The sequence below is a fragment of the Amblyomma americanum genome, chromosome 11, assembly GCF_052857255.1.
Source record: "Amblyomma americanum isolate KBUSLIRL-KWMA chromosome 11, ASM5285725v1, whole genome shotgun sequence".
Lineage (NCBI taxonomy): Eukaryota > Metazoa > Arthropoda > Arachnida > Ixodida > Ixodidae > Amblyomma > Amblyomma americanum.
The window spans coordinates 2107018-2129505 of NC_135507.1; the positions used below are offsets into that span (position 1 = coordinate 2107018).

General features: G+C 51.8%; 2 protein-coding genes across 3 annotated transcripts in view; one reads left to right on the forward strand and one right to left on the reverse strand.

Moving 5' to 3' along the window:
• The first annotated feature begins 554 nt into the window (after nucleotides 1-554).
• Nucleotides 555-21623, forward strand: LOC144110318 (transcription factor RFX4-like). 2 transcript variants are annotated; one of them, XM_077643174.1, is made up of 8 exons: nucleotides 555-769; nucleotides 4443-4566; nucleotides 4728-4855; nucleotides 4910-5296; nucleotides 18076-18176; nucleotides 18223-18411; nucleotides 18470-18818; nucleotides 21308-21623. In XM_077643174.1, the coding sequence occupies exons 1-8, from the start codon at nucleotides 699-701 to the stop codon at nucleotides 21348-21350; spliced, it is 1392 nt and encodes a 463-aa protein (XP_077499300.1). In that variant the 5' UTR covers nucleotides 555-698; the 3' UTR covers nucleotides 21351-21623. The 2 variants fall into 2 exon arrangements, with proteins under 2 accessions (XP_077499300.1, XP_077499299.1); XM_077643173.1 differs by lacking the exon at nucleotides 555-769 and adding an exon at nucleotides 4066-4383.
• Nucleotides 21624-21769: 146 nt separating this feature from the next.
• Nucleotides 21770-22488, reverse strand: part of alpha-PheRS (phenylalanine--tRNA ligase alpha subunit) — a 29242-nt gene continuing 28523 nt past the window's right edge. The window contains exon 6 of the mRNA XM_077643172.1: nucleotides 21770-22256. Coding sequence (XP_077499298.1) covers nucleotides 22151-22256 — 106 coding nt within the window. The 3' untranslated portion in view covers nucleotides 21770-22150. The remainder of the gene's footprint in view (nucleotides 22257-22488) is intronic.

Consider the following 22488-nt stretch of genomic DNA (forward strand, 5'->3'; position numbering starts at 1 on the left):
TACAAACATGGTAGCAGAGCATGCTGCCGCCGTGAACCTACACTGGCCGCTACCAAGTCTCAACTCCTTCCTTCACACCGCCGTTATCGGCACTCGCCCTCTATAATTGTTCACGTTAATGAGCACGCCATTCAAAATGTCTCTGAAATTTGGGTGCTTGGCCTTTTCAACACTCATACTCTTCAAACCGTTCGTATACGGCTGTCGATCCCACCCTTCGCCTCATAGGGCGCGTGTTCAGCAAGCACGAAGGTCTTTGTGAGTCGAAACTCCTTCGTCTTGTCCAGTCCTTTGTCCTTAGCAGACTTACGTATGCTAACTATCGTGCCTTCGCCTCACCCGTGCGGAAATCGACGCCGTAGACGTCCTTCTCTGTCGTTTCCATAAATACGACCTTGGTATTCCCTCTAATGCATCCACCGAACGTCGTCTTCAAACCGGCATCCTCAACACCACTGGTCGGCATATACTTACATCCCTATACACGATCTTAGTTTCGATACCTGGGCGCCGTTATGTTTGTTTACCAGAGCGCCACCTGCCGCCGACGCCATCATGGGCTGATAATCTGCAGCCCGTGGGCTGCATGCAGACGAAGCAACGTGTGATTTCTGGCCGCGTCATCCGCCCGTTTTGTTCCTTCCAAGCCTTATAAATGGCGCGTGGGGTTTCACCTCGTCCTCATCCTCGTGTGTGCTATGCCATTAGCGCCTGCAACAACCAGCGGGAGCAAGCGACCATGCTTCGACGGAGCGAACGATCAGCATCGGTGAGTGCCATGCTCGCAGTTCACGCGTGTAGTTCTTGTCGCCGGTTGCCTGTGGGGCAAACGTGGCACCGTGCAGCATGTTGGAAAAACGAAAGCGAAATGTGCTGAAACTCAAGATCGCATAGATCAATCGAATATCTCGTTTTTCGTGGAGCATGGTTTCTAATTAACGCTTTCGCTCCCTGCTTGGACATGGCGAGTGTGACAATTTAGATGCAGAGCTTACGACAGAGTACTCTGTTCACAAACTGAACGTTCGGGAGGCAACAGCGAGCTCTGTGACCGAAACGAATCCACGTCTGATCATTGCCGTGTTTGTTTGCGGCGATACGCGCGATAAAATTGAAATTCGCTCCCTCCTGCCACTACGCACTCCTCATGCTACGAGCGTTACAAGCCGGTTCACTAACACGCATTCTTGCCTACTCTGCTCCCGCCAGTACTCACTGGACCACAAATACCAGAAAATGTGTAATTACACGGACTGAAAGGTTGGTACGCTAATAGAACGCTATTAGCGCTTACTCAGAGGCCGATTAGCCGCACCTGTGTTGAGAATTCCAATCTCAGTCGGGTAGGGGCACTGCTCAAGTCGTTGCGTTTGTCGCACCTCTGGCACGGTCATGCATAGTGGATTTTCTTACAGTGCATTCGATGTGATTTCAGTCGAATGATTCATTACAATGCAAGGCAGAGTTTACCGTCCCGTGCATGCCGTATGTTCTTTCTTCTTACGTTGCCGTGGCTGCATTTTCGAATTCTCACTTTGCAGTTGGGTAAAAGTTCGTGTCGCCGCTTTCATTCATGCCGTTGTGCAAATAAAATTGGTATTTTTGTACTAACAGCTTTTTTTTCTTTCGGGTGGCGAAACGGAGTTGTGGCCACATTTGCGAAGTCCTTACATCGTGTACTGCTGAATTAAAACTTTGCCAAGGCCATCCAAAAGCTTCGTCTCTTAAAATTATGCACAAGCTGCAGGGTACAGTTTGGCAAGCCAGTCGCTGTGCTTCGTTCCGCGCCCGATATAAAGCACGGACAATGGGTTTGTTTCGGTCTGCATTTCATTCATAAAATGCGCTGATGCGTAAGCTTGTTGTTGGCCCAACTATTTTCTGTTCACCAACTACGTCCACTACCAATGCAACTCGGGGCCGGCGGGAAAGCGGTGAAGAAACAGACACCGCTGACGCGCATAACATGGTGTGCGTACATACTTGCGACTTTTTTTTTTTACTTCGGTTGGCTTTTGCCGCAACCGGCAATAAAACATTGATGTATACAGGACGTTGGCGTTCCGTACAGCAGTGCAGCTTTTGTTAGACGCAAACATGCGCTTGACCGGTGGCTAACCAGCGGCTAAGCGCGCCGGATTATCAGCCCAGAGGAGCATGGCAACAGTGGGGTGTCGCGCAGCGCACGTGTTTGAGAGTATTTCTCTCCCTCCTGCCCGCTCCTCGTAAAATGATATATACCCACCGACTTTAGCTCGAATACCCCATATAAGCACTGCGCTATAACCCCTACCATATTCATCCACACATCCCCCATTTACCTAAGAACATGCACCCTGTTGCACCATCCACAACAACGCCAAGAACGGCCGGAAGCCCTTCAAAAAGGCCTTTCCAATGGACGTGCTCGACGTCGATGCGGCTGTGTATCCCTGCGGCCCATTCTATGCCCTTTCAGCCGTCGATTCCAGCGGCCGCCCTAAAACGGCTGCCACCATACACACCTCCTCTTCGGAGGAGGCTGCCCTCGCTCTTGCTCTGACCGCTATACCATTGTATGCGTGATTCTAAATCAGCCATCCATAATTTCGGCGCGGGTCCCGCGCCACGTCCCTCCTCCTGAAACACCATCCAACCCAGTACTCTCTTCTTTGGGCCCCCGCACACGCAGCTGGCAACGAGGTGGCTCATGCCTGCGCCCGAGGTTGCACTGTCCGGGCGAAGTCCCCCTTCGGCCACGTGGCCCCGCTTACTGCGCTGGGCCGCCTCCTCTCCTTTCATGAGATAGGCCACCATTGCCGCCTTGTACACCTTCTTCACTCGGTAGCGCGAGATTCTGTGGCGTCAGCTTAAGACTCGCACTTTTCCCACTCCTACCCTTCCGCCACCTCATCCACCCACCGACCTATCACTCCTCAGCGTGTAATTTCTGCCGGGCCAGAGCGAACCTCGACCACATCATGCGCGTTGTGTTCGTCACCTCCCCCTCCAAAAAAAACAAACCCTGAACCTTAATTCAATGGAGCAGTGGGAGGCTGCCCTGCTCAGCCCAGCGCCTTATCTCCAGGACAAGATTCTGAATTGGGTTCAGGTGACAGCAGAAGCCTACCGAGAATAGTACCTCTCTCCCTACCACGCTGCCCCCTTTCCTTTCGGTATAAAGTTGTCCCTCACTCACTCAACCTGCGTAGAGGTCGAACGCTAACGATGACACACTAAAGCCTTCGCCTTCACAGCACGTAAGCGGTCTTGAGTGCCCTAGATTTTTTTTTTAGTTTGTAACAACTGCAATCTCTAACGATGACTGCTTAATTACAAGCAAGGCGTTCATCTTTATCACGGAAAGAAGCCCGGCCAGTTTGTGCATGATTCTAGCGAAATAGCGTGCGAAAAACGGGACAGACTAGAGAAGGCAGACGAAATTAAGCGCTTAATTTTGTTCGATATCGCTTTTTCTGAAAATTCTGTAACAGAGAATCGCTCTCGCGGGTGCTTATTCGGTCACACGAACACCTCTTTCAAGACCCTCCCTCTCTTTTTTTGAGCAGTACCCATAACGTGTTAATTTAACTTTCTAAGCAATCTGTATAGAATAACATGACACGCCATGTATATGTGTCCCCTGCCGATTGACCGGCTGACTGGAGCGCATAAGCGCTCCCGAGGTAGGAATGAAGCGGGCCCTTGCCACGACTCCAAGACTGTGATTAATATCTTGGTGCGGGCTAGTTGGGGATTCATGAAAAGCGGCAGCGCGAAGCAACAAGGACGAAAGGGAGGCACGACAACACAGGACAAGCGCTTGTCCTGTGTTCTCGTGTCCCCCTTTCGTCCTTGTTGCTTCGCGCTGCCGCCCTCCCTCGCTTCCTGCGCTCTCTCCGCACCACCGTTTCCTTCCTATCCGCAGCTATTCTGTTTTCTCTAACGCGTACGCTGCGCCTTCCTTCCCCGCGAGCAACCCGAGTGGTCCCATTGCACCCAAAAATATCCCGTCCAAACCCCATCCAAGAGGACCTCTTCTCCAGCAGCTGCCACTGTTCTGAACACACCAGGAGCTCACTCCTTGGCCTCCAGACACGAATGCTTTTCGGCGGATGACCACCGCCCGTGCGCCCACACTTCCGCACAGTTGACGGGGCTCGGGAAGGACGTCCAATGTTGCGCCACCGCGCATGCCCTGTCGGGCGCCGCCTCCCGTTTGGGGAGCCGCGCCCGCCGCCCCTCCCACGGGCGTGGCACAGGCCCTGCGCCGCGGCTGCGGCCCGCCGCCGGCACAGCCATGCACGAGCCGGGCCGGGACGAGGCGTGCGGCGGCCGCTCGCCGGTCAAGTGCGAGTGGGGCCACTGGCTTCGGCCCCACTCGACGCCTGCCACGCTGCTCTGGTACGCATATCCCGCCGCAAGGGGGCGCGATGTCCTGACGAGTGGTACTTGGTGCGCAGGCTGCAGGAGAACTACGAGGTGGCAGAGGGCGTGTGCATCCCCAGGAACACGCTGTACCTGCACTACGTGGACTTCTGCGCGCGCAACGCCATGCAGCCCGTCAACGCCGCCAGCTTCGGAAAGGCACGTGCCTTTTTTTTTCCCCCAAGGCCACGTGCTTGGCGCACACGGGAGACCGGTCAGCGCCAGTGTGTGCGCGGCCCGGTTTGCGTGGAGGTCGCGGGTGCAAAGATTCGCTCGCGACCCTCCGGCACCTTCTGACATGGACCGTGTCCTCGCCGCAGATCATTCGGCAGCAGTTCCCGCAGCTGACGACGCGCCGCCTGGGAACCCGGGGCCAGTCGCGCTACCACTACTACGGCATCGCGGTGCGCGTCGGTTCGCGGTACTTCGAGCCTCCCTACGCCAAGGGGTGAGTGCGACGACTCGCATGCGGGCGCCGCTCAGGCTGGCCTCCTCCCACCAGGGGCGACGCGGCGACCGGCTGCAGCAGGCAGTGGCGCCAGTGTTCGCCGCCCCCGGTGGCCGCCTCGACGCTGCCGGAGTTCCCGCGGGTGCGCGAGCTGCTGCTGCCGGCGGGCGCTGACGGCGAACAGCTGTCGGCCTTCGTGGCCATGTACCGGGGACACTGCCAGCGGCTGCTGGACGAGTGCTCCGGGCCTGCGCTGCAGCAGGAGCCGCCGCTGGCGGGCCTGCTGCACTACGTGGCGCACTTCTGGCGCCGGGTGCCCGCACATCTAGCGCCGCTGCTGGCGTCCAACGCACTGGCCAACCTGGTGGGCATCTGCGACAGCCTGCTGTACGGCGCCCTGGCCGACGCCCTGCTGCCGCTCCAGCCTCCGCCGGCGGACAGGTACGTGCGGCAGGACGAGCCCTGCGTCACCACGCAGACTAGAAGCGTGCCGACCAAATCCGACTCTACCTGGCTCGAGACATCAGAGTCCCAGTGTATACGTGGCCGTTCGGTTTAGGGGGCGCCGGCTTCCTTTATGGCCATGAACATGCACAAAGTCCGGACTGCAGTGGACCTCCTCCTTCCACACCTCGCCATGACACGACCCGGCCGGCGTCTACGCCCACAATATCCTTCTCATAGGCGCGTATGAGGATCAGTGACCGCGCGATCAGGAGAGGCATTGCTTTCCTTCACTGCGCTATATCCTTCTCATAGGCGCGTATGAGGATCAGTGACCGCGCGATCAGGAGAGGCATTGCTTTCCTTCACTGCGCTATATCCTTCTCATAGGCGCGTATGAGGATCAGTGACCGCGCGATCAGGAGAGGCATTGCTTTCCTTCACTGCGCTCTAATATCCTTCTCATAGGCGCGTATGAGGATCAGTGACCGCGCGATCAGGAGAGGCATTGCTTTCCTTCACTGCGCTATATCCTTCTCATAGGCGCGTATGAGGATCAGTGACCGCGCGATCAGGAGAGGCATTGCTTTCCTTCACTGCGCTCTAATATCCTTCTCATAGGCGCGTATGAGGATCAGTGACCGCGCGATCAGGAGAGGCATTGCTTTCCTTCACTGCGCTCTGCTCGCGCAGCCAGCTGGCACAAATGCGAACGAGGAAGAAACAAAAAGACAAGGCTGGCACTTGTTTTGTGTTAGCTCAAACCAAGGTCACGCTGAAAACGAGCCTGTCCTCGCCTGGCAGTGGGCGCTGCCAGGCGCCTACAAGGTCCGTGTTGACGGTGCATGCGAGAAACGTGAACACAAAACAGTGTCCGAGATCGACAAAGAAACTTTACAGGCACCTGCATGCGTCGAATCAGACTGCGTGCGACTTTTGTAGTCGATTGTGTGTTCCAGGGCATGCGGAGCGCCGCCAACAAGCGTCGGGGCGCAGTTAAGAGTCGAGCATTTTTTTTTTGTCCGGTCAGTTGTCGATTGGTCCCCGGTATCGTTGTAGCGCTGTCAGCTATTTCCGCCGTACCAGAACACGAGTCTTTATCCAGCGGGCGTAAGTCTGGAAAAAATAGCATCCACGAGCCCAAAAGAAGATGACGAATCTCTTTTTCCTCCATATATTGTGACTTCGTTCTAGTGAGACACGACAAAACAGACTGACCTCTGACGACGCGCACTAAGTCCCCCTTGCATATTCCCGTTTTGCACGCATCGCGGCGAATCTGGCATCAAGTGCACATGATACGCATTAACCGAACCATAAGCAGAATGGAAAGTTGGGTGGTTGTAAACTGTTCGCGATGAACATGGGGGCGGAAACAAAACGGACACACAGAAAGAAGACGAGCGGGTTTTCCCAACTGGTTTATTAGGAAGGCAACGAACCCTTAAATACAAAACTAAGACAGCGACAAAAACGTCGTTAACATACCAGAGTTAAAAAAGGAGACGAAAACTAAAACCTGCGCAGATAGCCTATTTCCTTCTTATATAGCACCCTGACCAATCTCCCGCCGTGGGAGTGTGCTATTAAGCCTGAGGACATCACCATCATCATCCTAGATAGCGAAGGCTTCACAAAGTCGTTATGGCCAGGTCCATCGCTGGGCTTGCTTCACAGGACTACAGGCCTAGGTGTGTTTTCGAATGCACGGATGTCTTGGAGAACGCACCTCAGGAGACACAAGGCGGCAGGACGAAGTGGAGCCCGGCTTTAGCAGAATGGTTAGTGCAAAACAACCTAATGGTTCTCGTGTCAGATAAGGCAGGTGTGTTCCCAAACGGCACGTTCAGCATCAAAGGCCTCACCACTGTTGAGAAGAACTTCAAGGAGGTGTGTGTACAGGCTCCCGAAGTTAAGGAACGAGCCCTAGAAACAATTGTAGACTTGAATCTGCTGAAGTTGCATGGAGCGGCAAAAGCGGCTAAGCTCGACCGACTTCAAGTATTCTCTTCCACCAAAACGCACAAACCTGGCATGCCGTTCCGAGCCATCGTGTCAGAGCGAGGATCTTGGCAGAATCACGTGTCGATGCCATTTACAGAAGCACCTTTCTAAAGGTGAAACTGGTCCACAGAGACCCTTTTGGTGTTCCTAACTCTGTTACCTTTCTGAGAGGCCATAATCCCTGCACAGCGTTCGCCTTCAGTGTAGATACAGAATCAACATCGTCAACCATTCAGGTGTTTCCTTAGAATGATTTTTGGAACTTTTGACTGTGTGCCTGCGTCCCACAATTGTAGTGTGGGGAGATAAGATATACCTACAGAAGTCGGGAATTTGCATCGGGTCGCCTGTGGCACACATTTTGAGTGGTACTTTTTGAGCGAAGTGGATCCTGTTCTCTGCCAAAGATTGGAAGGTCTACACAAAGGCATCTTGCGTTATGTGGATGATTTCGTTATCTTGGTCGATAATGTGGGGTTCAATAGCAGCATGGTGAACATTTTGAAAACCTTCAAAGAGTGTGGATCTGGTCTCAAATTTACCCTAGCGGTTCCAAAAGACATTGAGTTAAAGTTTCTGCATCTCAAGTTGCGCTTCAGTTCTAGACATGTTTGCTGGCAGTACTGCCCTATACGTAAAAAAAGAACACTTCTGAAGAACGGAATAGCTGTTTCTTGTCTCAAATCGAGCCTAACAAAATCTTGGCTTCATGTTCTATGCGACAGCTTCAGTGCCCAAGTATCCAGATTGATAATTGTGGGCTATCCTAGCAATGCCATTTCCCAGTCCTGTATGAAGTTAACCAAGTGGGTCAAATGCCATTCATCCCCCACTGAAGCGAACACGAATGAGTGGGCTGTCATACCTTACATCCACCGCTTATCTCATGGGTTAAGATATGCATGGTGCAAAAAGATATGTCGGACTAGCCCTATCTGCCCCCCTGAGATTATAGAAGACTTTGTTCTCTTGTGCAAAGAAAGGCGGAAAGTGTTGACAGTAGTTCCTGTTCCTGCCAAGTGAGGCATAGAGTGAAATTTGTGCGATGTGAAACTGGTGTGGTGTACAAAATTCCGTTCCTCAGTGGGTTAGTGTACATAGGCCAAACCGGGCGGTGTTTGAACATTCGCCTGAAAGAGCATAAAAATGATCGTTCGTCTGGGGTGAGTGAAATCTCTGAGAATGCAAGAATAGCCGTCCTCTCTTTGAGGCCACTCAGGTGTTGTATCGTCACCCGCAACAAAGAACCAGAGAGGTGATGGAAGCATTCCACATAGCCTCGCATGGAAACTGCGTCAGCAAGGCTTTGCTCTCGCTATCTACGAAGGAGGTCTCCTTTTTTAACCCTGATATGTTAACTACGTTTTTGTCGCTGCCTTTAATATCGTTTTGTATTTAAGGGTATGTAAACCAGTTGTGAAAAAGGCACTCGTCCTGTTGTTCTGTGTCTCCGTTTTGTTTGTGCCCCCATTTTCATCATGAACCATGCTCTATGTATGGGTCCAAAGGGAATGAGCGTAATTTACCGCGCTACGCCCACGCAGGGACAGTCGTCAGTATATCACAAGGTGCTCCAACATTCGATGCGTCCCTCAAGATAGATGCCATTCACACCAGGGCTGACAGGGCGGTGTCAGTAGCCCCCAAATCGGGCCAATAAAAGCCTAAGGACATGGGCTTGTCTGTCTATAGAGTGCACCGTGGCACCAGCATGGTGCAACGTGAGTATGCAAGAGACCACAGGATAAGCCTTGCCGATTATCGTTCATGATGCGGGTCCTGGCGATAGTTGCTTCAACGGACACTGAAAGAAAGCCTCGATAAAACCATAGCGAGGCGCTCCCGACCAGGAGGCAGTGCAGGATTTACGTTCCGTTAAAGGTCTTCTGGAGGCACCCCCGCGGTACTCGCGCATGTGCGAGGGACTCACCGAGTGCTATGTCAACAAGAGATATGTGGACGACCATCTGCTCTGGCGTGAGCCGGTGCTCCGAGCGGAATTCAGAAACAAAATCTCGTCCTATAGGTGTATCACGAAGTCCTTTCTCTAACCGACGATCAGGCCGCGGGAGCAGCAAACATGTGTGCTCTTCAATATAACCTTGAGTTTCGTCATGATGCCGTGTTGTTTTGGGACATTCCTTCAACGGACTCTCTGAAGGGACACTGCGATCACGCCTTATGCTAGAAGAGTTTTGTCCACAATGGAAAGTTCTAATATTCCACGCGATCTTTCTCTGCGCGCGGGCCTGTCGCCACGCAGAGCCGCCACATTCGTCGATCTCTCTGTTCAGAGGACTTGCGAGGACGCTTTTGCAGGCTAGCTGGTGGAATTCTTTAAGCGCAGAAAAACAGCCCAGAAAAAAAAACGAACTTGACAGGACAGAGCGCTAACAATTCACGTTTTGACTGACACGTGCAAAAATAACGACAGAAGGTGAAAACTATGAAAATAAAAAAGGGAAACGCTTTTATTCCGTAGTGGTGTTAGAGACATTTGCTGGAAGGAAAATATCTGCTGATATAAAATATATTACGCACACAAAGGTAAAGCTTGCTGTCTGAATTACTGACCATAACTTATAAAGCTCCAGTGTATCAGTGCAATACATATACGAATTTGGTGAAGAGTATAAGTTAACTGTGGAGTGCACTAGCTGCAGCTGGAACGGACGAAATTAGTGTAACATGGCTGATTGGTAACCCGATTTAGTAATACAGAGAAGCGGAAAAAGAGGAATTTATATTGAAAGCATGCAGAATGAACAGCCCGAGTGTTACGTTGGCCATCAATTGTAGACCCACAATACAGATTTGTACCGTAAGTCTATAGGTAAAGCTCTTGTGGAGGAGGGGGCATCATATAGGTGAGGCAGGAATGGAATGTATTGCGTGGTGGATACACGATGCCGGTCTGGACCAGAGATCCGAGCCCGCACTTGCTGGGCTTGTCCACAAAGTGTGCACATGGCATAGAGGTATCCGACGGGCACGTTGCTCATTTCCCATATTGACGGGAGCCAAAGCAGCCACGCAGATTCAGTTGCGCTTGCCGCATTTATCCTGAAAACTTGACGCTGCGATACAGTGCGGTTGAACCTCCGCGGACAGTACACCGTTTGTGTTTACGCTCCCCACGTGACTACGCCGGCCGCCCCTCGTTGGTCTCCCCGCTACGCGGCACGCGGCGAACCGCCGAAAATGGCTCCTCGACCCATTCGCTGCGCGGCAAAACCCGCCGCCGCGCGCATTATTCCGCCAGTGCGTGCGTACCTTAAGGCAAAGTGTTGTGCGCGCGTGTGTTTTTTATTTTTTCTTTATTGACTTCACATGCGCACATCCTGGACAATTTTATTGTGACCCTTTGTAAACGGTGTATATATGACCACTCCCTGTGTCCTTTCTTGCTGTCCCCTCACCTCTTTCATTTCACTTCTTCAAACTGCCTGCTATCCTTTATTTCCGCTGCCCCAGCTCAGGTGCCGCTGCCACAGTGATGGCAAATACCGGGGTTAGCAAAAATCGTTTAACTTCCATTTTTATTATTATTTTTTAATAAACACTTACTATTCAGCACACGGGCCTCTAGAATATTGCCTCCATCGAAATTCAACCGCCGTGGCCGGGATCGAACCTGCGTCTTTCGGGTCAGCAGCCGAGCGCCATAACTACTGAGCCACCGCGCCCAGCCGTTCGGTGGCATGACAGTGGCTTGGTCGCAGCGCCGTTCGGAATGGGTTGTAGTGCGAAAACGAATCACTAGCAAAGTTGAAAAACCTGAGGTACGTGCGAAGTCTCAATCTTTGACGGAGCCGGCTGACGATAAGACCTTGCATCCTGTTGCCTCTGGTGCTTTCGCGCGTTCTACTTACTCTACATTAAAACCGTGTCATTTTTTTTTCCGTGGCGCAAACGGCAAGACAGTGAGCAAAGCGGGCCATATATGCACTTTCCTCGCTGGCTCATTACCCACCCTAAAGTTGCATGCCGAATCCTAGCTAACCCCGCTTCCGCCGAGAGGTTTCATGGCGACGGTCCACGAAACCTCTACTCTACATGCTGCGTGTTGCTTGCTCTTATCCAATGCTCGCGAAAAGAGCGCGAGTGAACCTTAAAACAGCCCACAGCACGGACATATGTCGCCTTTGTCGCGAGGCCTATAGCCTCGCACTCACCTTCGGTGCCGTTGGCCTGGCTGCAGCAGTCGCCTTTCGAGCGCGGCTTCTATAGGCGTCTCCGGGGGGCGGCGAAGACAACGACAAGCCACTGGGAACAGGCGAAAATAAGCCCTCGTGGCTGGCACCGAAACAGGAACACTGACCGCCGCATCAGTCGGCCGCTTGAGCGCGCGCGCGCGGCCGCCGACAGATTTATCCAAGGCATCGGGGTTTAAGGACAGTGAAGGGAAAGTAGATTTTAAGCGGGTAGAAGTAACCAAGCGAAGGTTATCTGATTGGTGGCTAAAATCAAGACAAGAGTAAAATTTCATCAGTCATGGCTAGGCGGCTTGAGCCACCGCCCGATTTAGAGGGTTCAGCCGTATCCATCCATCCATCCAGAACAGTGACGGTGCACTCTGCCGCGCCGGTGCTTCCATGGGCAGACGGCGCGTTAACTGCGGCCACTTTTCTCCGTTTTTGTTGTCTGCCTCTAGCCCGGCTATAGATGAAGTGATACCAAGACCTTCTTTCGGACGGCCAAGTTTCGCCATGCATGTGCGTGCTCGAGCTTCCTCTTATCTCCTGCACTTTTTACGAGAATGAACCCTATAGGAACCATTTTCGCATCCCTTTGTGTTAATTCAATATTCAATGGGTTCTAACTTCTACACGGTGACCGAAGCGCCTTCGAAGACCATAGGAACAGTTGTGCATAATGAATTCAGACGGATAGAAACTATACGTTTGATCTTTTTTTTTTTTACAATTCCTTCTTCAGCGGCTCTAGACTGGCTATGTGGTAGCTCTTCGCGCGTGATGGTTTCGCCGTCCTAAACGACAGCGGGTGACTCTACGCCTATGCAGCGGGTCCCTGAACTTGAAGAAAACGGATGTCTCACCTTGACCTCAATACCTTCTCCTGCGTAGAATGTCCCGAGTACGATGGTGCATACATCGAGGTCTGAAGAAGGCTCCGCGGGATTTCGAGGGCGTAAAGTCGCCAAGCGTCCCAGCAATATACCTGTTGCAGTGGGCAAGCATTTTCGTACACCTACATGTGCCTCCGAAGACGAATTCCTTCAACAGATAGTTCCAGGCCAAACTAAGAAGGTCCGCACCGACGCCAAGGAGAACGACCTCTCTGCTGATGTGTCAGACCGGGCAACCTTGCACACCCTGAAGGCCGTATCGAGCTTCGGCAGTATATGCGGGGCCCATTTCTCGCCGACGCAAGTACAACGGCAGCTGTGATTTTCGACGCCGACGTGGACATTAAACGGCGACCTGCCGAAGTTGCTGTAATCTATAGTGCGCGCATAACTGACAATCTCCGCCGGTTGAGGTGTGTGAAGGTCTTGCTTGAAGAGGAGGAACTGCCGCCACATGTAAAGGTAGAAGCCCGGATGTCAACGTCATAGGTGCAGACGCAGGACAACGTGTCTTTGTTGCGTCGGGATGGACCGACAGTGGAAGCGCAAAAACTGCGATGGACCGCATGAGGCAACCTTGTGGGACTGTCCAAGCTCAAAGCAGAAATGCTCAGGGACCACGCACAAGGGGGCGACCCAATAGTGGTTCATCGCTTCATGTTGCTCGAGAGAAGCCAGTGTCACCGCGCCATTCCCTCCGTCTCTCAGCACTCGAATCATGCCGCGCCGTTTCCCGCCTATGCTTATACCTCATGCGTTCTATCATAACGCGCCCTCTATTAACCGCCCCACTACGAACGTCCTCCCGGCTCAGTCACGGTAACCCGATAGTGCACGCATCAGTGGCCACACGTCTGCTTACGACAACTCATTCTTTCCCAATGCAATAGCACTCTGCAATTCACTGCGATTAGCGACATCGCTTCATGCACCGACCACAAAATTCATCTCGTATAGAATTTGATACTGTTTAATGTGTCTTTGAAGAGCGGTGTGTATATCGACTGCTGTTGAACCCTGACATGATTACAGCCCCTGTTATGTTTCTCTGTACGTTTGATTTGCTTTTACGCATGTTCACATCACTTTCACCGCTGCAAACCATTATGTCCCCCCTTATGTGTAATGTCTTCGGGCCTTTAAGGAAACAATAGATGAAATGAAATTCTGTCGGCGCCGCAGAACACGCAAGCCGCACAAGTCGGCCACTGCAGACCGCGGTACAAGCTACACGTGCAGAGGAGCGGCTCAAAATCCGGAACATGGTCCGCCTATGGGCGAGAGCGTTAATTATTTTCTACTTTCTTCCTTAATTAGTACCTCTTTCTAATTACACACTCATAGGGAGGCATATTTTATAAACCACGTGATACACCACAGGTCTCTCCATGACCAAGGCGAACGAAGTACAGTCTTGGTCAAAAGTCCTAAGGCCACAATGTTCACCTAAAGCAGGAAGCCTCTCTACATCCCTGAGAAACCTTCGATCTGCTATCATTTCAAGGTCCTTCGGCCTTCAATAGTGCCGTAATGGTTCTATTATGGAGCTGAAGCGAAAAGCCTTTGGCTGCACCTGAATGGCGAGGGGAACGTGTCTGACTTGCAACACAAGGTTCATGGGTTCGATTCCCAACTGCCCAATTTTCTATTCAGTGTAATTAATTTACGTGACATCTTTACACGTCTTCATGGCTAGGTCCTCATAGTCACAATTTAACTCGAGTTTTAATCATTTTCATTCCGCAGCTCGACGTCAATCACTCTCGACCAGTCCTGAACTGGCGCACGGCTTTTCCTCCGAACCTCCGCTCTACCGCTGTGCAGAAGCCATTGCCTGCTCCTCTACGATCAGGCCGTATCTGCTGCTTGAAGCAAGCACAGGGGTTCGTCAGGTTGGATAACGAATAAAGCTGCCGGTCCAGGGTCTTCCCGATTTCAGCGCGCAATCGGAGTGTTTTCGCAGGCTGGTGTACGGCTTCCTGCTTTGTCCGTGCTGCTCGGGAGAGCATCAATTTTGGCACTCCTGAGCGAAAGCAAAGCCGCGTGTTTATTCATTCTTTCACGCGGTAACTTCGAGGCCGAACTATGTCGAGTTGCCGAGATAAGCGAACTGCAAGTGCTTTCGGTGTGCGCGTGAGACTGCAGCCACGGGAGAAAGAGGCTCGTCGAGAACGCCCTCGCTGCAGCTGCCACAAACATAGATGATTCGCATCAGTCCAAGCCACGCTGCCGAGCATGCGTGACGGGCGCTTCCAGACGAGCGACGCGCCAAATGGAGATGACGCAGCGATGCATTCCAGCCCGGGGCATTTTCGTTCCCGGTAGCACAAGTATACACTTCAGGAGATAAGGCGCCACAAAACACACGAGACAAGACAGGACGGCGATACGGGCGCCAGCTGTTCGGTTTCGCGTTACCGTGCGCTGCTGGAAATATCAAACCCGGTAGAAACCTAGGGAATTAGGATCTCAATCCATCATTCGAAGGTCGGCTGTAATTTAGAAGATGCGCCGTTAGATCCACTTTGTGCTCAGCGCATGGAATGCGATGCAATAACATTTGATGGTCGTTCAACGCGCTTTACTTTTTACACAAGGACAAGAAGACACAACACACCATGGACATACTAGGACCAATTCTCGCCATTTTAACATTTCATCGATAGTGAGGTCGTACACGTCAGGCTCTGCTGCATGTTTTCGATAAACTGCTTTGGTTGACGTAATCACCATCGAAATGATTTTGCACAACCATAGTCGCTAGAATGCGACCGGTGCGGAGAATGGGCTTTCGCCACGCTTCAAGGCGCGTTCCGTTTCTTGTAGCGCTGAAGATTACTAATACCTGCTCCTTACAGGTCGCGCAGCCGCTGTTGCAGCCAGGCACAACGAACCTCTTACCCCTAATAGGCATAATTATGCTTTTCTTACAACAGCGAAATGCACAAAAAATTCAAGACAGCGGATGAAAGCGCGCCTCTGCAGTCGCAGTGGAAGGGAATGCATGAGGCGGTCCTGCAAACATGTATATTCGTGCACCTGTATACGCTGAGCTGCCGGTCAGCCGTTCACGGATTGTTATCGGCGCTATACGATGTCATGAAACGACTCGAGACGAAGCAACAAATCACTGCATGCGCCTGCGATGGCCGCTCCGAGGAGGCAACGCGGCAAGTCGTGCTCAGAATCATATGGAGAACGCAGGCATATACAAATCTGAACGCTGACTGCGCAAATGTTCTGCGCGTGCGCCGCTGCTCCATCAGAAAACACGCAGAATCGGCTGAGACCCACTGAACACGTGCTGCCCCTAGTGGCGGCGCTCAGCACAGCGCGACCGCGGTCAGAGCGCCTCTCCCCCATCGTGGTGCCACCGGCTCGGCTTTCCTCCTCCGCTGTACTCCGCGCTCGGCCCTGATTGAAGTCCTTGATTGAGGTGTTTTTTTTTTTTTGTTTAGCTTTCCTCTATACTCTAGATCGCTCTAATGCATTTGCACTTTTGTCGTCGAGTGCGACGTTTCTTTTCATATTGCTCGATCATATATCTTAATGTAACGCTACATTTGATTTACAGCGCGGTCTTTTGAGGCAATTTCTGATCGTTACACGCATTTTGTTGAGACTGAAATAGATCAAACTCAATGCCACAGTCAATCAACACGCGGTTTGCCGGGACTGCTTCCCTGCTCGCATATGCTTCTGATCCTGCCCCTTTGCACACCTGGCGGACCGAATATCCCGAAGTGAGCAAATTTTTCGTACTCAGGGTCAGTGAATGAGCCACATGCACAGTAGTTTTACCGTGTTACTATGCTCGCCCGCTAGAAATTGAGTGCCGCCATTGGATGGATGGATGGTGGTAGTGGCCGTAGTAGCTTTATTCATAGAAATATATGGGCGGGTCGCGGTGTCGAGCCACTCTTCACATCTTTTGACGTGGTCTGTGGCAGGGTTGGAGCCCCTTGTCCAGGGCCCCGCTGAGTCTTGCCGCCAGGTAGGCTTTCCGGACCAGTTCTGCCTGGACCGCCGGATCCTCGCTGGAAAGCATCCTCTCCCACTGCCCCGCACTCGAGATTTTGTTTATTGCAGCCGCATTTATTCTTTTTTCACATCACGTTGTATGTATTAACGTGGCTTCGTCCTCGCACCACGGGCATTTGCTGCTGTATAGTCCTGGATGGATTTTACTTAGCATGTTCAGGTTCGGGAAAGTTCCAGTTTGTAGCTGTCTCCAATAGACCCCTTCCTGCTGGTGGAGGTTTTTGTGATGTGGGAGATATCTAATCTTGACCCCATTATAGTAATTCAGAATTTTTGAGTATCCTAAGGGCACTGGTTCCGCGTCAGGCTGCTCGAGGCTGGTTTGGTTGGAGGCTCGATTTGTAAGCTCTCCTATCCGCCTCGGAATTCCCCGCGATGCCTGTGTGTCCCGGTACCCACATTATTATGTGTTACAATTGTTTTTCCTTCGGCGATAATTTGGCTGTTAGTGGCACAGGCAGGGGCATATTGGTTTACATTCTTTTTCTGGCTGCCCCACCATACTTTTTTGTCTTTAGGATGTGGAGCGCTGTCCCCCCCACCCCTTATTTTGCCATTCGTGTAGCTTCTGCACGCTGTTTGGATGGTTGGGTGGATAAGGCTGAACCCTTTAAATCGGGTGGTGGTTCAAGCCACCTAGCCATGGCTTGTGAAATTTTACTCTTGATTTTAGCCACCAGATAAGCTTCGTTTGGTTACTTCTACCCGCTTAAAATCTACTTTTCCTTCACTGTCCTTAAACCCCAATGCTTTAGATAAATCAGCCCCGCTGCGGCTGTGGCGCCATCTGTTGAACGCGAACCTGTGGGCTGCCACGCGAGGCGACACGACACAGCGCATACGGGGGCGGAGGCTAAACGGCAACGCTATAATTGGACATAATTTGCAGTGATCGAGTTTAGTATCCTGCGACTTTCAGCGATGCCGCTGTCTGCACTGGCGATGGGTATTGCAGGCTCCATGTCCACTACCGGGGCAAATGTCTCCAGCGAGGGCAAAAACTTCGCATGCGATTTTCTCAAACCATGTGTTGTAAAAAGTCCGCGAAACAATGAGGCGGGTTCAGTAATGCAGCGAGCCCGCTTTGCTAGAAACTGTTCGCCTGAATTCCCTTTGCGGGGTAATGCGAGAATACGTACGTACGTGTTTAGACAGCAGGTTTGATATGGTTTTGTCAAGCAACTAACTCAAACCCTCCGAGGCTGGCACTTATTGTTGCGAGCAACAAACCACGAAGAGCCGAGATGTTACGATAATTCGGGGAACCCTGGCGAAGCTTTATATATCGACTCTAGCTACAAATGCGGAGCCGGTTTCAAATACCAGAATGGGCTCATGGCGGATCCCCCCGCTCGACCAAATTCATTGGTTTCAATCGGCCATATACTGCAAGCCACCACGCTACTTCAGCGCGATCACATTCATCGATGCCGATAACGTGTAAACACAGAAAATCAACGCTGCGGCAGCACTTGTCCTTCCAGCGTGGCCGAGCAGCAGCATTGGCACAGGGTTTCACTCGATCGGCGCTGTTCGTGGTGTACGGTAGGTGCAGGCCATCAGCCACCTTACCACCCTAATACAATTGGCTCGGCCCGTGTGCACTTTGGAAACGCGGTTGAGCAGGCTGGGGACCTCGCAGCGTGTGCCGGGGCGCGCGGCTGCTGGCGGAGCAGCTGGAGCCGTGGCTGGACGCGGCGCTGGCGGGATTCCCGGCGCCCCTGCGGGCCATCAAGCTGCACAGTGAGTGGTGATGGGGCCGGGTGGGACGAGCAGCCCGGTTGGCCAGTGTGCCGTTGCCTGTCGCAGGCGCTGCGTCGCCGGCTGTCGCTGGCCAAGATGACGCAGGCGTGGAGGGCAGCGGTGGCCACCGGCGCGCCCCACGACTGGGCCCTGCTGGACCTGGCCACACTGAGCAGGCAGGCGGCCGCCCAGAGCCCGCGGCCCGGAACGCCGTCGGCGCGCTTCCTCTACGCACGTGAGTGCTGGCGCCGAGGCCCTTGACATACAGCATCCACCTCACAAGTTGCTCGCAGGGACCCAGGAGCTGTCGCTGCTGCTGCTGGAAGGCGGCGAACCGGCGTCGCTGCTCGGCTGGCTCGAGGCCCTGGTCGAGCGTAGCGTGGCGGCGCCCAGCGCGGCCGATGGTCCGCGGCTGGCGGCGTCCCTGGCGCGCCACTTCCTGGCCGTGTGGGGGGCGGCCGGCACCGAGGCCGAGCGCCAGCTGGCCTCCTCGTCATCGACGTCGCTGCGGCCGCTGCGCGCGCTGCTGGACGAGTGGGCGCGTGCGCTCGTCGAGCGCCTCCTCTGCGACGCCCTGGTGCGCCAGCTGCTCGCCAACGTGGCTAGCGACGCGCCGCCCGACCTGACCGAGTGCTGGCACGGGTACGAGTCGAATGTGCTCGCTCCCATGCTAAACGCTTAAAGCCCCCCCGAAGCTGCACATTCTTTATTTGCCATCTTGCAGAAGAAAACGGTGAGAGGACTCAAGTGGTAGGACTTTAACGTAGTTAAACCGAGTAGACGTGCGTCTTCGCCTCTTCTTTCTGGCATCTGCATGTGCACACGAAGTGCGTTTCTCTGTCACCTCTCGGCGCAACGCCCTCCTCTCATTGGCTGGCACGACGCTCCTCCGAACTAACCCGAGCTACTCCGAGGCTTCACACAAAATCCATGCTTGGGTTTGACCCTGCTAATTAGTGCTTGTGCACTAAAAATAAAAAAAGCTGCCCTTTGGGCAGCTTGACGGGCTATGAGAGATGCCGCAGAGGAGCACTCGGATTTTAGACAGCCTGCATTAAAACAGCACTAAAGAAGCGCATTGTGCGTCCTCCAGGATACCATAGAATAAGAACCGAAGTTACAGCTGCTGTGGCTTAGTTGCAACTCTATCCTTTCCGATGAACCTCCTCCCCTCGCATGAGGTGACCACTCTGAAAATTAGCCCACCTTCCTACCACCTTCTCTTCTATAGTTTGTGTGTTTTTTTCTGAGTAAAAGTTGCAGTGAATACTGAGAAACGTCCATTTCAACCATTTTCTTCAATATTACTTTAGTACTGGCATGTGAGAGGGCATAAATTAGGCAATAGTGCGCAGTATTCAACCAAATATTGACTCCCAATGCCCTAATCTATTGAAACACCAGTTTTGAAGCTAGACATCTTCCGGCGCATCTGGAATGTGCACGAAAACGACAGCAAAAAGGTGGTTCCGGTGCAAAACACACGCACACTGTGTATAATAATGTATAAAAATGGATGCGAGACAAGCCTGATGCAATTAAAAAGATATGGTTTAGAAAATGACAATGCACTCCACAAAGATTTGAATAGTGCAAGGTTTGAGGCAGTCGTTTTAGCCAGGTCTGGTATATCTTTTTAAAGTGGCCAAATTCACTTGGTTAAAAAACAAACAAATCAGTGACATTATTATTTACTTACGATGACGCCACTCTTGCAGCTGTTATGGCGAAAGCACGGCGGTCGCAAAAATGGCTGCGAGACAAGCCTGATGCAATTAAAAAGCAACATAATTCAAACTCGTCTGGCGGAAGACGTCTAGCAACGACACGAGCTCGAGATCACTGTATGCCAAGCAACGGAGAATGCCATCCCGTAATTTTGAGTGGCTCAATTTAGTTACAACTCCCATTTATACCAAACAACTTCCTACACTAAAAGTTCGAATTCACGTGGTTCTATTGTACAAATTGGAAGCCAAAATGTTGACGGTACTGTTACAACGAGCCCAAATAAGGTCCACGGAAACAAGCAATCAGTTGGAGTGCGTCCGAGACCATTCTGGCGGTATCGTTTTACACTGAACTTATGGGAGACACAACGGTGCTGCGAAAAAGCCCGATAAGCCTAGCAGAACCCAAATTTGGGACTACTTGAACCTCAAAACAGCAAATCTTTCTTTCATGTGCAATCGCTGCATTAGTATGGTGGCATAGTGTTGGCAACGCCGTCGAAGAAGTGCAAAACACACGCACACTGTGTATTAACAGTAGACGGCTAGAAAGCGAAACGGAACGGGGCTGGATTGCGTCAGCGATCCTTTGTCACACATTCTCAGCCTCTCCGCATTCGCCTTAGCTCTAGATTGATGAAATAGTAATTTAAATAGTAAGTAAATAGTAAAACCAACAATTTGCAGCACATAGCAGGTGGACGCAAGGGTAACATTCCCACCACTGTGAATTTTTTGGACTGTTCGATTGTTCGGACCATTTTTCAAGCCCTGCTGAATTCGAAAAAACAGTCGGTGACTGTACCAGCAACCCAAACAACTGTGAAAGGCGCTTCTCAGCGTCAGGAGCCACTTGAGCTGCAAGGGGGAATTACTCACTAAGCATGTAGTACAGCTAGTCGTGTTCGTACATGAAAACATTTAGATCTCAGCGTGCTGAAAATGGTAATCATCTCCTGGATGTACAGCATGATTTTTTTTTTTTTTAACCGCTCTCATTGTCCTTGCAATATCATGCAGTTCTTTCTTCTGGGGTTTCAATCGCTCACCCTATCTAATGGTATCATTTTGTTATGGTGCTAACTTTTCATTTTACTTATTTTTGTATAACCAAGAACGCAAACATTGTTTTACGTGCATTTGAGGTGCACTGCTTTTAAAATTCTGAAGTTGAGTTTTAAAGATTCAGTGCATACTTTTTTCTTTATGCAATGGCCTTGTGTGTTAAAAAAGATACACATAGTTTTGAAATTGCCTTTTGTGCCAATTCAGTATGCCAGACGTATTTTAAACATTCACTTTGAAACAAAAAACCAATGAGAACGACCTGTCAGTGCCTATATGTGCAATTGGTCAGTGCAGGTGCCATAGTAGTATGTGTGTTCCTGTATGCATATGCAGCTGTGCAGATGCCCTGATGATTGAGCCTGCAGCGTACACGTGACCCCAGCCAGGCAGCCCTCCAGAGAACCAGGCAGTGCCTGCCATGCTGGCCATCTTGCCAAGTGGACAAAGGTCCCTAACAAGCAGCCAGTGGTGCTTGCCCAACAGTGCAAGTTACTGTGCGGGCAATGACAGAGGTCACATTGGGCCCTCCTTTGACCCGAGCAGCAGAAAAGGCCTGTGCGCACTGCAAGATGTACGACACCTTGACAGGAACGCCCATCAAGTTGCCGTGGACACTGCTGCTACTGCAACCCTCGACCACTGTCAAGTGCCAAGTTCACTCACTACAGCACGACTGCTAGGCACAGAGGGCACCATCCCAAACCAGTGTTATGTGCTAGAAATCTTGCCTACTGGAGGACCTAACTTGTGTGCAGAGGTGGACTGCTTAATGGGTGTATACCAAGAGACAGCACAGTAAATACAAACCAGTTTTATGCAACTGCAGCAAAATTGTGTCACAGATTACAGTTCTGTCGATTCACCAAAAAGTGTGCAAAGCTCAGATAGCATTAGCAAATCCTCCAGAAGTGAGGATTGCAGGTGTTTTATGCGTATAAGGCAGTTATAACAGTCTTAGTCAAGGATTGATTTCTTCCTCCTGGCCTGGTGTACCATTTATTCCAGTATCATCCACTGAAAATGTGCTTAAAAGTATTCCAAGGTGGCTTGGCACTGCACTGTGCTAGCCTCAATGCATCTCAACGTCACACACCAGGCTGGCAGACTGAAAGCAGTCAGCCAATAAAGGGCCAGGCCCCATTCCACATGCGCACAGGACCGTTCCATCCGCTGCACTTAGCGAACAAATCTGCACAAGGGGTTGCGGTACACCATGTCCAAGTCAACACGGGGTCCAACCAGGTCTCGGATGTTGTTCAACCCGCACTTTATCATGGTGGGCCTGCACATAAGTCAAGAGCAGCATTGCCACCACATTGATCACACTGCAGGACGACGTGCAGTCGAGATAGACGCCAAAACCCTGAAATGTGAAAAACAGTGCAGAGACGAGATAAAAGAAGCGAGAGGCAGAACCCATACTTGTCACTTCATACCATCTAGTCTGCATTGTTTAACAGTGGCAGCAGTGCACAGAACTTCTTCCACAGTAGTCAGTATCACAGTATGCCAGT

Bases quoted from the DNA above. Each gene is read 5' to 3' on its own strand.
- LOC144110318 (XM_077643173.1), top strand. From the start codon at position 4,280: ATGCACGAGCCGGGCCGGGACGAGGCGTGCGGCGGCCGCTCGCCGGTC. The intron at 4,567-4,727 runs GCACGTGCCTTT...TCCTCGCCGCAG, and splicing joins ACGCCGCCAGCTTCGGAAAG to ATCATTCGGCAGCAGTTCCC. The intron at 18,412-18,469 runs GTGAGTGCTGGC...AGTTGCTCGCAG, and splicing joins GGCGCGCTTCCTCTACGCAC to GGACCCAGGAGCTGTCGCTG.